This window comes from Falco cherrug, chromosome 5, assembly GCF_023634085.1.
Source record: "Falco cherrug isolate bFalChe1 chromosome 5, bFalChe1.pri, whole genome shotgun sequence".
Classification (NCBI taxonomy): domain Eukaryota; kingdom Metazoa; phylum Chordata; class Aves; order Falconiformes; family Falconidae; genus Falco; species Falco cherrug.
In genome coordinates this window covers 49,913,897-49,930,085 of record NC_073701.1, presented here as the reverse complement: position 1 = coordinate 49,930,085, position 16,189 = coordinate 49,913,897, and the positions used below count along the sequence as shown (strand labels likewise).

At 36.4% G+C, this 16,189-nt stretch overlaps 1 protein-coding gene across 1 annotated transcript in view; it reads right to left on the bottom strand.

Moving 5' to 3' along the window:
- CNTN1 (contactin 1) overlaps positions 1-16,189 on the bottom strand; it is a 244,651-nt gene that overhangs the window by 31,671 nt on the left and 196,791 nt on the right. Inside the window, exons 17-20 of the mRNA XM_055712517.1 lie at positions 15,128-15,286; positions 11,709-11,858; positions 8,121-8,191; positions 2,505-2,739 (exon numbers count right to left, since the gene is read on the bottom strand). Of these exons, the coding sequence (XP_055568492.1) occupies positions 2,505-2,739; positions 8,121-8,191; positions 11,709-11,858; positions 15,128-15,286 (615 nt within the window). The remainder of the gene's footprint in view (positions 1-2,504; positions 2,740-8,120; positions 8,192-11,708; positions 11,859-15,127; positions 15,287-16,189) is intronic.

Genomic DNA, 16,189 nt, shown 5'->3' with positions numbered 1-16,189 from the left:
AACAGCAGGTAGTTGTCAGATATGCAACTTGGCTTAACACACGTGGGAACACAGAAACTCCTCAGTCACCAAAGTGAATAAAGATGCCCACAGTTAGACACACACACATACATATATTACAAAATATGCAACTTAGTGGAAAAGCTGTCATTAAATTTATGTATGTATGCATATTTATACATATGCGTACGGAATATTGTCTGATCATATTGCTTTAAAATCTCACTAATACCTTTGAGAAGTTGTGTTGTCTGATGGTAGTAACAGCACCTGCTGATTCAGAGGTACAGAAGTATGGGTGGAATAGATGTGACCATCTAATCTATTCCCAAATCACTGTCAGACTCTTCTCCATTGTATCAATTACAGAATTTGCCAAAATGTTTCATATTGAAATGTTCCAACTACCAGGGATTTTGCTGATACAATATTCTAAACAATATTTCATCTGCTTATGGTTGTTTATGAACTCCAAATAATTTATATGCCTATTTGGCATTTATGTTCTATAAATATTTTGCAGTCTCTCCTGAGCCAGCAAGATGATCTCAGCTCCTTTTCTCCAGCTCTCTAATTCAATAATTCTACCAATAAATGAAGCAACCACACAGGCCTCACAATATGTTGGCTTCACTGAAAATACAGTGGTCATCACACAATTATCTTCTGGGTGTAACTATACAAAGTTAAGGCTGAGACCCAGTAAGCATGCTACAAGGTTTGAAGCTGACTATGTATGAGTTCTGAGGCCAGCACAAAACTGCAGAATGCTCTGCGTAATAACTCCCCTTACACCTATTAGAAAAATTCCTTCTAACCCACCCTGCAGTTCCTGGATTTGATATGGTCAGTAGCCAGGGTCATAGCTCCACAGAGGAGCTGTGAGCACTACTGGTAAGGTTTGGAGCACTGTGAGTTTGACTGTTTTGGTGACTCGTGTGCTTGAAATCAAAGAAAAGAAGTAAGTTCACTGGGCTTCTATTCCTTTTGCTTCCTTCATCTGGCATTACTTCACCACAAGTACTTCTACAAAGCGTCTGGACTTTACTAAAGTCTATGTTAGAACATCAGCAGCCACTGAAGTGACTTCTTTATCTGTGCACTACTGCATGTTTGCTTTTTCTCTGTCTTTTGGAGCTACTAGGCTATGCCATGTTTCTGAACTCAGAGAGCTGTACAAACACACTTCTATCCCTGACACGGTTGGTACAATCCTAAAATGAACACGTGGGAGCTTATCAGTCAGCTGTTCATAACCTCCCTGAAAAAGGATGGATATTGAAATGTTATTTGGCAGACATGGCTTTTACTACACCATAGCTATTTACTAACTCATTCATACAAATGCGAAACCAATCATTCTGCTGCTGCAGCAGCTATTGAAGATGAAATGCTAAGGTACGCTTTTCTGAGAATAAGGATTAGTATGAACCTCTTCAGACAGCGAAGTGTTGCTAGCTTGAATCCTGATTTATTGTAAGAAACAAAAGGACTATTTTATCTTTTCTCTGTGTGTGGGCAATTTGTGTGCAAAGTTCCCATTAGAGCCAATGGCAATCACGGACATAAATCTCCCATAAAGTACACAGAGTAAAGAACAGAGTCGGAAGTGTGAGAATGTGGCCCTGTTATCATATCCCTCCTCTTGGCTCTTTGTTCTGGATCTGTTGACTTTGTGAAGGAGATTCTGCTCTACGGAAAGAAAAATATGAGCAATTCCTTGGGTTTCTGGCAGAAATTAATAAACCACATTTTCTTGTAACAGGCTTGAGTGATTATGTTGCAATTAGGAGTTGTATATATTTCTTCTGATTTAAGGTAAACATTCTTCTAGTACTTTCACTCTCCCGCTAAGTTTGGAAATGTCACTTAAACTTCAATCCTAATGATCACAGCATATGAAATAATTCCAGTAAGAATTAGAAAAAGTTTTTAGTGAAATGTCAAAGAGGTTTTCATTAAATTATTCACTTAATAGCGCTAACATCCAAACCAGAACAAAGAATGTGGCAGGGATAATTTATATTAAGTCTAAACATGCTGGAAATATAACTAGATACAAATGAACTATCATTCCCTCACATTTTTGAGATAAATTCTGATACTGATCTACTAGAATAATAGGCTTTAGTGTGGTCCATTAAGAAGAAAAAAATTACACATATGTCAAATAGACACTGTTGGATAATGATGCAAATGTTTTAGGCAATCAATATGAAGATCATAATTTCTTTTTTAAAATTATTAAATCTTTTAACAAGCTTTGTGAACAATCATGAATGCTTCTGTGTATTGCTCACTGCCAGCAAGTACAATCAAGTGCTCTGCATCACATGGAAAACAGAGTCTGAAGCTGTTTATTCAGAACAACTGTGAGAGTTTTGTGGGAGCAATATACACATTCCTTGCTATATAAATCAGTGTCAAGGACCAGGTTCTCTATATATTGTTGGTAGTAATGATCTGGACCCTCAGTGTAAAACTTATCTGGAACCTTTACTCACCATCTTGTGCTGAATATATGACAGCAGTGAGACTGAATGGTCCATCCCCTTTGTTGTTAAAAGCTTTCACTTTTACTTGATACTGGGTTGAAGGTGGCATTGATTCATCCTTGTGGACATACCGGCCAATTTCAGGATTAGTAACTGTAACTCTTCTCCATTCTTTATCACCAAATGGCTTGAAAGCCACTATATAACCAAAGTTATTGCCATAGTGGTACTCTCTTGACAAAGGCTAAAGAGGCAGAAGATAAAACATTAATTTTTGTAGCCATCTCAACAAATGGATCTCTAACGAAAAATAAATAATACAGAAAGCAGTGGCATGTTCATTGTAAAAACACTGAACTAAAGTTCATTTTCTCCTGGTTTGCTTCTATGGTTTTCTCCCACCTCCTTTAAAAATATACCATCTTCATTATGCAGATTTGCAGTAGTAGCATATCTGCTACTAAAACATTTCAAGATCTTGTTCCTCACCCAAACTCAGTGCAAGGCACACCACGTTATCTCCTATAGAAAGAAAACAAGAATGACTGTGTACTAAAAATTTTATCAGCTGTAGCTAGGAAAAAGACTTTCTTAAGGAGTAAGTGATAATGGATATATAACACAGACACACTGTGCAAGTATATGGGTCCATGTACATGTCTGTAGATAGATACTCTTGTGGAACAGAGAGAGAGAAGAGAAAATTTATGCTGGCCCAAATTATATTAATTTACCTAAAGCTGATCACCTAGGCAACTGGCACAGCTGATGAAGAGGGATGGACATGTTCAAAGAATGATTCATCCTACCACTTCTCACTGATGATGGAGGTGGGTCCAGTTGCTGGTTTAGACTACCTACCTAGTTTATAACTGGAAAAAGTTTAAGTGAAATGATTCTCACTTTCAGCATAAGTATTAAAAGGAACGTATGCAAAATATTTCTTAAAACTATAGCTAATTTCCTATACCTAGGAATACTGGAAAATATAAAATTATGAAAGACAATCTACTATAATGAATTTTCCTTCATTTACCAAAGCTCTACATTTAGTGATCCCTCCTCAGTCCATGGAGTCTTTTACACAACTGCTAGACAGTGCACCCAACGGGTCAAAATCATGTTGCTCATCAGTGCATCTGAAGGCTGACTGGAAGCAACTTTTAAAAAAAACCCTTCCTGCATCACCTTCATCATAGCTTACATATTGTAAACCTCACAGAGATGAAATAACTTATCTTGAGGCAAAGGTCATGAATCAGTGCAACAAAGAGAAATTAATTATTCTCCTTAGGTGTTTGCCCACTACTGTAGCACTTCAGCCAACATGTATGGAGATATTCTGAGCAAGGACTTATGGACCTTAGATATTAATAGTGGAACAAGCCCAGAAAACCCCTAGCTCAGTAATTCTGATGTTTGTATTTGTTTGAACCTGGAATGAAACTCCAAAGATTCTCTGAGAAAAAAATAATTGGTGAAAACATTGGATTTTTGGAACAATAGAAACATTTCAATTTTGACTTCAGAAATATAATGCATGGATTAGAACATTAGTATACATAATTCAACAAGAAAAAAATTAAGCCAAACACAGAGGCTGGAAATCAAAATCTGAAAAATGTCTGAGAAGGACATAGGAACAATGATGGAACTTCTTTTCTTCATGAAAAAGCTTCCAAGAGAAATGTACAGAATTAGACCAAAGGCTGCGACTTCTGCCTTACTCAACTTAAGGTTAACTGACCCTTGCCCTGAGTATGCTAGCTGTCAGATCCTATTGCATCCCATTTTCTCTGTTGCTGCTGTGAAGTTTCACTACTCTGCAACATCAGAGCTGAAGTTACAAGAATAACAAAACAGCAATACTAAAAGCAGGCAACCTTCAGCTGGTTGAGGACAGAAAGCTGGTTCTAGATGAAGCTCCCTATACACAGTGCTTCAGCATGGGATCATCATTGCATACAAGCAGTTGGGTGAGTAAGAACCAGCATCCAACAGGATTTACCATCTGCAGAGTTCAGTAGCCAGTAGGTTTCCTCTTGCTTGCTGTTCTTTTTTCCCCATATTTAACTGCATCTCTAGCAGAACAGCGGCTAAGTTCAACCAAAAACCAGAAAGTGGCCTCAGCACACCATGATCAGGGTTAGGGCCCTAGTCCTTCTGGAACACGCAGTACGTATGGACAATCTTCTGGCCTGAGTGCCACTTGCTTCCTGGGTGGGTACTCTAATGATGACTCCATGTTGCAGAAGACAACTGGCTGATGCAGCTGACTGCAGTTCTCTAGATACATAATTTCTTTGGCTTTTTGAGGGAACACAGATGAAATGACAATATATGTCAAATCTGAATTATAATGAAGTTTTAGATAGTGGAAACGTGCTACCTACAACATGACTTCTGAGAACACATGAATGCCTTAAGTATAATTGGTAATTATCTCTCTGCCAAGAGATTAAATTCAAGAAACCCCTCGTGAAAAAAGAGATGGATATTTGGTCTCTAGTTGTGATGCAAACAAGCCACTAGGTGAAGACTTTAACTAAAAATCAGCTACGAAAAAAACCCCAACCCAAATGACTAGATAATCTATTTTATATGCATATTTTTTTCCTGTGTCAGGCCTATTCTGAGTGTGCCTATTGGATAAGGTATTACTCATGTTTTCGTTGGTTTTCTACCTCAGGTCTGACTGCAGATTAGGTAAAAACTGGATGCTGAGTTTCCCAGAACAGCTAATGTACCTTCATGTACCGAAGTTTAGATTCATAGGCAACCTTGCAATTCAAAAAGTAGATTTCACGGACTGGGTCACCTTTGATAGCTCGTCTTCTGAATCTGTCATTGTATGTAGCTGCTTAAACAAGAATCCTACCTCATCTGCCAAAGCAAGCAGCGTGGATGCAGCCCTAGACTCAGAATGATTTTTAGCCAGAGCAAACTTTAGAAAGCCAGGACTGGCTTAAAAATTATATTCTGGAAGGTCTGAAATAAAATGTTGAAAACAGCTTGCCCTCCAACAGTTGTACATAATAAGTAGGTATACGTAGCTGAATAGTTTGTAGTATCCAATAAAAACTTTGAAAAACAAAATAGAAGAGGGAAAGACAAATGGGGGAAAACGAGGAAGAATGGGCATGCCACTCCTAGCTCTTTCTCAGTTCTTTCAAAACAAGAGTTAGAAGAGCTTTGATTGCATCTCTGGCTGTCTCATTCAACCTGGGCTTATGAATCATAGCAAAAGCTGAAAGAGGGTTGGCAGCAAAATGTGAACCTGCCATACATTTTGTTCTTCTGTTCTTAATTAAGGACTATTTTGAGTAGCATATGTAAATGTCAGCACATTTGAGGGAATCAATATACACCTTTATCTTAGCCTTACAGATAGATATATTGTTGTCTGTCAGACAGGCTCCATAAATCCAATGCCTCTATTCAAAAACACTTGCTAGACATTGTATTCAAGATTCTTGGGAAGTAAATACTTGATGCCATACTTAATTTGTCTGACTAAATGAGCTACTCATTACAAAACAGATGTAAAAAGCTTGACATTAGGTAAGAGAAATGATTGGAATATAAATCTACTTGGGTGTATAGGAAAGACCGAAATGATCTTGTACTTCAGATCTTGCCTTAGTCACTATTCTCTTGACTATAATTTTCTTTTTTTCAGTTTGGTCATAGCCAAAATTTCACTATATTGAAAATGCCATGAGTACGGGTCTTTACAGGCAATGCAAGAAGTAGCTCTGTAGTTTATTAAAGTTTTTATAAGATAGCACTTGTGAAAAAATGATAAAATAATCTAGGTCTTGTGCAACTGTCCATTGTGTGTGTTCTCATTTGACTTTGGCTCTTCAAAAATAAACACAGTTCAGAATCAAACCAGTTAGGACACATCTACTTCCTAACCTATTGCTAGTGGAACTAACCAATAACCTTTTCAATATAGTTTAACAGAAGTGTGGATCTTCCTTTTCCAGAAACTTAGAAATTTTTTCTGTATGGTAAATTGATTGCTGAAATAGTTAGGAAGACTGAATAAATATTTTGAGCTGAATTAAAAAGAAAACCAAAACAGGAAAGCCCAAACATATGGCTGACTATTTCTGTGTCATACTTGAGAACTTTTCTAAAGAGGTATGGTCAACCTTAAATACAAAAAGAAGGAAATATGCGTATGGAGTAAAATTTGTACATTCACAAGGAGGATCCCTACACAACAATGACAAAGTTGCTGTTGGAATTAGGACATCTTTATACTACTTCCCACAAGAAAAAGCACTCTTCATAGAGGTAAATAAGCTGCTACATCTAAACCAAATTATTCTGCAAAAGACAGAACTGGCATAACGTACCATATGTGCCTCATAGCTTTATGAAGGTGGACAGAGAGGTCAATAGAAAGATCAACTTGGTAATCTTTTCAAGCATAGCATTTAATTGCCTTTCTTTGAGAGGTAATGCTTCTGTAACGGTCTTTTTACTGGATACTGATAGGCTCTGACATGAACCAGATAGGCTTTTTTTCACTTTATTCCTTCTCTTTAGCTTTCCCAAATACCCTTCAGAAGACTTCAACTCTCTCTTCCAGCAACTTTTGCCTACACAACAATTTTGCTTATAAATCCTCATCCTCTCCTGTTCTGGGTTTTGCTTCCTTCCTATATTCTTATCTCTTTTCCATTCTTCCTTGTTCTCTTTTCCCTACAGTATAGGTAAATTTAAGTAAACATTGTTTCAATACCAGAATGAAGACAGCATTTCTGCATATAGCTATATAGACAAGACTTTTAAAAAAGACAAAATATCATGGACTGAATACTATGGTACATGAGAGGGATGAACTTTTCAAAACACTCTGCTTAGTGAAAATGTCTTCTAGTAACACTGATTTTTTAAACTTTTAATTCCATTATTTTTGTGATTAACATTTTATCTCTGTCCTTCTCCCCTTTCTTTATTTTGCTTAATACATAATCATTAAAGAAAAATTAATGGCTCAAAGAACACCATCAGTATGTGGATATCAATGAATGGCTAGTGTGCTATGAAGCAATATTGTTTTGTGCCATCAGTCACATTAGCATTAAATAAAACATAAAATGTCAATATACAAGGATTTCTTTAAAACTCCAGTTAATAATTATGACAGGCTATTTTATAGAATGGTAATGCATTTTCTTTTTTTTTAATAAAGCTTCTGAAGCTGTGCACAGGACATTGAAGTCATAATCAAGACATTACGCTTGTAGTTATAGTAAGCAAATCTGCGTGCTGTTCAGACTGTAACTTTAAAAAGAGCCTCAAAGAAAGATAAAATATGCAGAATTTTCAAAAGCATTTACATCAATGCATTATCATAGTATGTGTTTCAATCTCTTTGAAACATACTTAAAATGTTTTAGCTCATATTTTAGAAATGTCCAATACATAAGCATCTAAAATATGGTCTTCCCCATTCCTTTTTATGTATTTTTATGAGAAAAGTCTGAAAACCTATATACTGTGTACAAATCCTGCTCTCGCAGGAGCCAGTGACTAAACATTCATGGGTTTCAGGAGCGAGATCAGATACAAAGAAATACAAGTTTTGTGCCCTCTCAGTGCAATACCTACCATCCATGTTATTGTCAGCTCTCGATTGCTTCCACCCCCTCCTCCGACATCAGAAGGAGCCACATTAGGAGCTAGAAAAACAGAAGAGACAAGAAAAATGACTACAAAGTATGTAGTCAGTAAAAATATCACTATTTACTTTTCACCAGCACTGCCAATGAGCACACATAGCACACAGAATTAAAATGATAGTCTGTAATAGCTGTGAGAGTCTGTGGTCTGGCCAAGGCTAATGTATACCTACTGCTGCAGGATAGATGCCAGTTCTAACCATAGCTAGCAATCATTCTTCTTTTTAACTATGTTCTCTACAAATATTTAATTGAATATTCAGAAACAGAACACTCCTCATAGGTCTTAAGAGAAGCACTGCGTATTGTTCTTGTGTTTCCTCAGACATTGGTACGGCAAGTGCTCAAGCACCCAGGACTTGCACATATAATTTACCTTAACAGAGTGTAATCAGTTCCATGTACTTCAACGGATTTACTCGCAATGTGATAGGTTAAACCCAGGGATATATCTTTGAAGCACTGGCATCCTAATCCCATTCTAGATTAGTGGTACGTGACCCTTTGATTGGCAAGTTCAGAATGGGTAGATGCTCACAAGTGAAGCTGGTATAGCACTTAGTATTTTACTAATTGCATTTTACACTGATATTCTGTGTAATGAAATATAATCTGTTGATCCATCATTAGCGCACAGCCAAGTGGTAAAGCGGGATACTCTGAAGGACTCCATTACAAATCATTCCTATATTCTCATTTCTGTGAGACTCTGCACTGTGTGATGATTCTACTGCCATCCTTTATGGTGTTTGTGTATTTATTTGCTGTCACTCAATACCGAGGACACATAAAGTACTGCTGAAAACAGAAAATGGTGACCTACCTATTGTGCTTTAAATACGGCCCAGATGGTCGTGCATTAGCTATATGCCCTATCTACATGAACATGTTCTTTGTGTTAAAAATTCTTAAATGATCAGGTATTTTCTCCACTAATCAATGAACGTTACAAGATAGTAAGGGGACAGTTTCTAAGTGCTCTCGCACTATTTAAGTAAAATGCTTTCTGAGGCCTTCTCTGAGGGTCAGCTGAGGAGAAACACAAAGCAGAGAAGAATTTTTAGAAAGAATAAAAATATATAACAATAAATTTGAAATTGAAATCAGCATTCGGTGCATGGTTTGTGTTATTTATTTCTAGTCTTCCAGAAAACAAATTAGTGGAGAACGAGGCTAAACATACATACCATGACAGAGGAATCTTAACGTATTACTTGCCCTTGTTGTTACTGAAATACACAGTAGTCACACTATCTATTATAAGCATGTAACTTCAGTGCTAATTTAGAAGCAGAGGTTTGCTAGAATGCTTAAGCAGTCAAAGATACGCAGGATGCCAGAAAAGAGAAAAAAAGACTGTCTAATCATCCATTTCAAGAGACCCTCCCTCATTCTCTAAACCATTAAACCCAGGTTCCTCTTTCCACTAAGACCAGGTTACTAATTCAGACAGGTACATATACAACAATTACTCTAATGCATCCAGAATTTAAAATACATAAAATCAGACTTTGACTCACTGAATTTCAAGACTTCACTGTGAAATGTGTTATTGATGAAGCAAGCAGATTTCATTAAAAAGAAAAATCACAGCACACACTCTTAGCGTGCTAATAAAAGTTACTGAAATTACAGTTATCTACAAGGAGACTTCAAAACTGAAAAAGACACCCATAACATTTGAGATTAACAGACATTATCTGTCACTTATACAGTACAACAAAGATGCAGCACTGGTTGCTGCTGTTTAACACAGAACAAATGTTAAAAATAACTACACTGTGTGGATATGAGTTGTTAGTGCAGTAAAATATTTACCTTCTTCAGATTTACATGAAAATGCACACACAGTACTCTTTCTGTAGTACCCTGGAAGTTGACAGTGCAACCCAAATCCTGTTGTTGGTACTCATAAAAAATTCCAGCTCCTGGCAGAAAATGCACTTGGGCACAGAAGTCCATCTGCAAACTGTTACTGATTTACACCCTATTTTGGCATGGCAGGAAGTGCTGACTGATGCCTAGGAAGACTACATTAACATTTTGCTTTGTTTCACCAAGTATGTGTCACAGTCTGTCATAGATGACAATGGTGCTGTGCATGGGGAATCAAACAATGGACTAAACAGATTACCTCTTGCAAATGCATTGCATCCTGCTACCAAACTGGAGAATATACAAATTTTTTGGGAGGCTACAACAAATACCAGGAACGTAGCTCACTGCAAACTGCAGGACACTACCACTGTTCCACCTGTGAGCATTATTCCCCTCCCTTTCTGTCTCTATTCTGACATTTCAAAAATGTCTGTTGTGAACCAGGTGCTCCAAGAAGTATGTGTAGACTTCTCATTTAGATTCCTGGGCCTTCAAATACAGCTGTTGAGTCATAAAACATATGATGAAAATAGTAGATTTTATAGGCAGTAATTTCCTTTTACTTTAGTAATAAAGTTATGTGGCTTTTCCTTTCCTGTCCAGATTAATTTAACCAATCTGTATTTCCTTTCTCTCTAAGTAACAAAATGTTGAATGGACCCAATATGGTTCTTTTTAATAAATGTTTTGAGATTAGCAATGCAAATACATTTTACTTTGAAAATACTAGCTAACCAATACAATGACCTAGCAGGTATAATTGCAAAAAATAATTTTTACCCTTTGGGTTTGCATTTTTAATTTCAAATCTCAAGCTATGGGACAACAATTGTAAATATATCTAGATTGCACATGGGTGCTAATATGTGTTAAGGAGAATATACTGGTATACCAGTTTTGTTGGATAGTCTTTTTGCAATGATACGTTACCTTCTAAAGCACTGCTGTTATCTCCTTTGTACAGTCAAATCAGAATGTATTATCTTGAATAATAACAGCTAATTCCTCATTTTGGAGAATTCATTTTAAAAAGGACATGCCTGAGCCTACAGGATATCCTTAAATATGCTCTGAGATTTTAACACTGAGTAATTAGACTAATAAGAGCGTATGTTGTGTCGGATAATGTCACATCTTTGACGTGGAATAAGAAGACACAAGACCAAACCTTCAGTCACAGAAATATGGCATTTTCCAGTATAACACACATCCTGTCATGTATTCTTTAGTTAGAACAGAAACCAAAGAGCAAATGGACATTTTCCTTGTTAAACACATGCATGTTTTTTCCTAAGTCCTGTACCCTGGTACCAAGCATGTGCATGCCTTCATAAACACGTGACCTGACTGATAGATACAGTGGTGGATCTCTGAAAGATACAGTCTGATTCTGTTTCAGCAATGGAGGCAAATTTGCCATTTGTATCACTATGTTTCTCTCCTGTCTGCTTTGATGCTATCACATCTGGACAGTCTGCTTACTAAAATCTATAGTAGTGGGTGGCTGAAAATATATTCCCTAGACTTGCATCTTATAAAGTGGTTTTTATTTCAATTAAAAAAATATTTAGAAAATATATTAATAAAAATGTGAAAATTAAGAAGCACATTAAAAACTTGACATTTTCTGTTTACGTACGAGCGCCTTCAGTTCTAATTCTCTGTGATGGCATACTAGGTTCTCCTGTCCCCAAAGTGTTTGTTGCTATTATCCGGAACTCATACTCCATCCATGGAATTAAATCAATCACTGTAGCAGATTCCATATTTCCTTCAATATCTGATGGTTCTAAAAAAAATAAGAAATTGCTTTAGAAAACAGCACTTTTACAATACAGTCAGCCAACACTGTGGTTGATTTCAGCAAAACTACCACTATTCTGCAACCACACATAGCCAACTGAAGGAAACTTGGTGTTGCACATTAGGAATACCATATTTTACAAGGAGTACTCACGGCACTGACTGGGAATTTGGAAATTATGTATGACACTATCTTGGTTAAATCCTTATAGACTTGTAAGTTTTAACTGGGTGTGAACTAGCAAAAGAAGTACCAATTTAGTTATGAGATATCCTTACTAATTACATATTGTAGTTGTAGAATTTCATTTAACCTACAAATACAATGAGAAAACTGGAATGCAAAAGCTGTAAAATAAAAATGCATGAAATAGACAAGGGCTAGACATGTGAAAATGTAGGGTTCAATCAATTGCTAAAGAGTGGTTTATAAAATGTGGTCATATTCTGATGCAACTTATTAGTGAGCATGTTACAACTTGCTATCTAGTTCTGATCAACAACAAGGGTAAGTGGTCTTGTAATTCCTGTGAAAAGACTTATTACTGTCATAAGGATGAGCTTCTTTACCATAAATAAAACGCATAACTCATGACTCTCTGTCTACAGTTCACAGACAATAGGGGTTGTTTCTATAGCTGTCTGCAGTTATAGAAAGACATTTTGATTTATTGCGTGGGCCAAGAGTTATTTGTCAAATTAGATTCTTGGGTTCAGAGGCAAATGAAAAATGAGATATTCTGAGCTGGAAAGGCAGATGATTTGAAATTAAAATATGAATGCAATGGCTGCAAAAACCCCATGCATGGCAGCATAAGCAATGGAAGGTGACACAACTTTCCTCTACTTAATGATCATTAAATTGTTCATTCCAAAGTGAAGCCCTGAAGGAGAAAGAAAAACACTTTCCATTTTCTTTCCACTTGCTCACCACCGTCCCTCATCTTTACTCAAAGTATTTTTCTGTCCAGTCAGTAGAGCCATTGCAAACCTCCTACGGCATCCAAGCCATGATATAAAGTTGGCATTCCTTTTCTGGGCTACTTTCAATCTTTTCATTTAATCTTACTGTGCTATAAATTCCCAGAATAATGATGAGTACTAAAAACAATGAGAATCTGATCCTCTTAACTGGAAAGAGCAACATAAATGTAAACAACTTATTACATAACCCATTCATACATATTTCCATACTGTGAAGTAGAATACACTTCTTTCATAAAACACACTCAGTCTTACGCAACTTAAGATGAATGATTTGGTTTGGGAATAATGGTAGTTGCAATAATAACAATAATATTTCTGAAGTGCACTGCCAAAGTATATTTTCTTGTTCCACACATTGAAAATTAGCAGTGTTAAATGACAACCTTAACACAGATGAGAGATCAGTTTGGACTGTTCATCATGCTTCTTTCATATGAAAGTAATCATTGAACCAAACTGGGAGGAGCCCCGAAATTAAGTAAAAGCTTGCAGTGGTGCCAGTGATGGTGATTTTACCTATTTTTTTCAGGAAATCATCTATTAATCAAAATTTCTCAGTGTCGTTTGCATGAAAAAAGCAATGATCTTGAAAACATCGCAACTTCATTTCAACTTCTCAGCGATTAATAATTTATATCGTTCCTGCTTGCTTCTTGAAAAAGGAACTCAGTAATCTAGATTCCTCCCTGCCACACTCATGATGTGAATTCCATTCAGCATGCTACGGGCTGAGACTCAAAGTCTGACTGCATGTCTGAATGACTATCATCTCATTAATTCTGTGAAGCAGAACTTCTGAGATGCAGAGAAGTGCAACCCATTGTGCCTAAACCACTGCAAACAGGGAATCATCCTGAGGAGTGAGAGAGGTGGGTTCAAGTGTCTGCAGGAAAGATCTGAATCCAGTACTTGTATCTCCTACACACATTTCTTGTTCCAGTAACACACTGCACAAAAGGAAGTAACAGAGTTGCCACCACCTGTTTATAAATTATTCCTTTATCATCCTATAACCTCATTTCTTCCCAATTCATTTTTTTTTAATTAAAAAGAAAAAAAAAGGAATAGGAAATTAATGATAATTTAACCTGAAAGGCTGGTCTAAAAGGTTCCACCCTCTTGCGTATATTGCTAATGAAGCAAATCATCAGTTATTTGAACAGCTCTGATTTCTACATTAATTATTTTTTTAAAGTTCAAGGAAATCTATTCTACACAAACTATTGAACAAGCTGTAAGAGACAGGAAGGGACAGGGGAATCACCAAGTTTATTTGCCACACTAATAAGTCATACACTACTGCTGTCTGTTGGAAGTAACTATATACAATACAGCTACATATACTACATATTCTAGAAGATATTATGATTTAAGGCAGTAGGCCTAGTATTTTTAACTTTTAACTCTAAAAAAGTAACAGATTTTCAGTTCAATATGTCAAAGTCTATTCCTTAGGCATCTATCTCCATAGTTTCAAGGGACAACTTAAATGAAAGACAACAACTGAAACTATTAGTATTATTAGTACTTAGAAATGCGGTGATGCCCTGATTCCACAGAAAAGCACTTAAGTTATAATTTATCATAGTGGCATAATGAATTATATTGGTGGGACAATTCTGTATAGCTTATGGCAAGGCTACCCTTCATAAAGCATTCAAAGATACTAGTAGTTTAAAAATATTTTCATAATTTATGCATTAATGTTAAAACTTGCAAAGAAATATACATTAGCATGCCTTGTGTTCAGGTAGATGCCTCCTGAACTGCAATTATGTGGCACAATGATGACATCCAGTGGTTAGAAGGATAATCTTAGCTACGTTTTCTCTAGAGGTGCCAGTTTTAACACAATTGGAACTTAGTCTGCTCCAAGGAAAAAGCAAGCAATTTTAACCAGCTTTCTGCATAACAAATACAGAAATGAAGACCCCTGTCTGTCATTCTAATTAACCTGTAAATACATTTTTAAGATTCTAGTATTTGATGTGGAATGTTTCGAACAGCAAGAAAAGAGGCAAAAAACAGGTAAAAACTCTGGTCTGTTCTTTTCCATATTTCTTGACATTCAGTTCAGGTCCTCCAAGTGCTGGGAACAAACCTGCTGACAACAGACTGACAGGACAGTACCTGCTCCCAAACCCTGTAGTAGACATTAATAACATCCCAAGTTTTATTTTATTGTGACTATTTTCTGACTAGCCAAGCTTTCTTAAAATCAAACACTTTAAAATGTATTGACTTTATTACTTCTGGCATTACTCCTACCTGTTTTGGCATCTTTCCACTCTTCAGATAGAAAGGTTTTTGACTGGATAGTGTATTTAGAAATAGGGCTATGATTGTCTGTTCCACGACTCCAGGTAAGTGCTACAGAAGTGTCTCTGATTTCTTCTATTCTTATACCTCCGGGAGGGCCTGGAGGACCTGAGAAAAAAACCCCAAAAACAGTAGTTCAATTCACAAATTAAATATTATGAAAATGACAGGTCACTAACTTTCCTCCTTGTGTTTATGAGATACAAGGCTTTCAAGTCTCACTTTCTACTTAAGAAAAGATTGAAAGTGTATATATACTTTTCAGTACTCTACAGAGGGATTCAGAGGATAAATTGGTCTTGCATCTATCAACTACCAAATGAAACTTCCATGATACCTGCCTAAAGAGCAATTATTGAGATTTTCTTAAGTGAAAAAAATTATACTTTGAAACTGTTGCTGCTCTTTTTTCAAACAACAATAAACTCAGAGTCAGCAAAAATATACAAAATCTTCCTTCCTAAATTCCACCTAATGCTGACCTTATTGGTAGTCGACCTTTAATCTACACTCCTGCTTGTGCCATATTGGCCTTGACTGCAATTTATGTGGAAAATTTTGTAATTTCTCTATTGAAGAAAAATCATATCTTGAAAGACATTTCTATTGACCTCTTTCTTGGCCTCCTTCATATTATCCCAATGTGGTAAACCCATCATCACATTCAAACTTCCGACAGACTAATAAAATTTGAGTAAAAACAGACCTAGATAAGGTTTCTCTACAGTTCAACAAAAGCCTTCCCACAACAAGAATTTCAAAAATCCATGCCAAAATGTGGAATCAACTACACCCACTGAACTAAAAGCAGTCTTGCAAACTACATGGGTGAAATCAAACTACTCTGTCCACCAGAATAACCCCACAAAAACCACCACCAAGGAACAGAAGCACTAAGCTGTCAAAGGGAAAATATTTCTCACAAAATAGCCATTCCACATCTGCCCTTTCACTCTTGATCATCAAGAAAGACCTGTACAATAATTTCTAAATAGTATTTTCTTTTCCTTC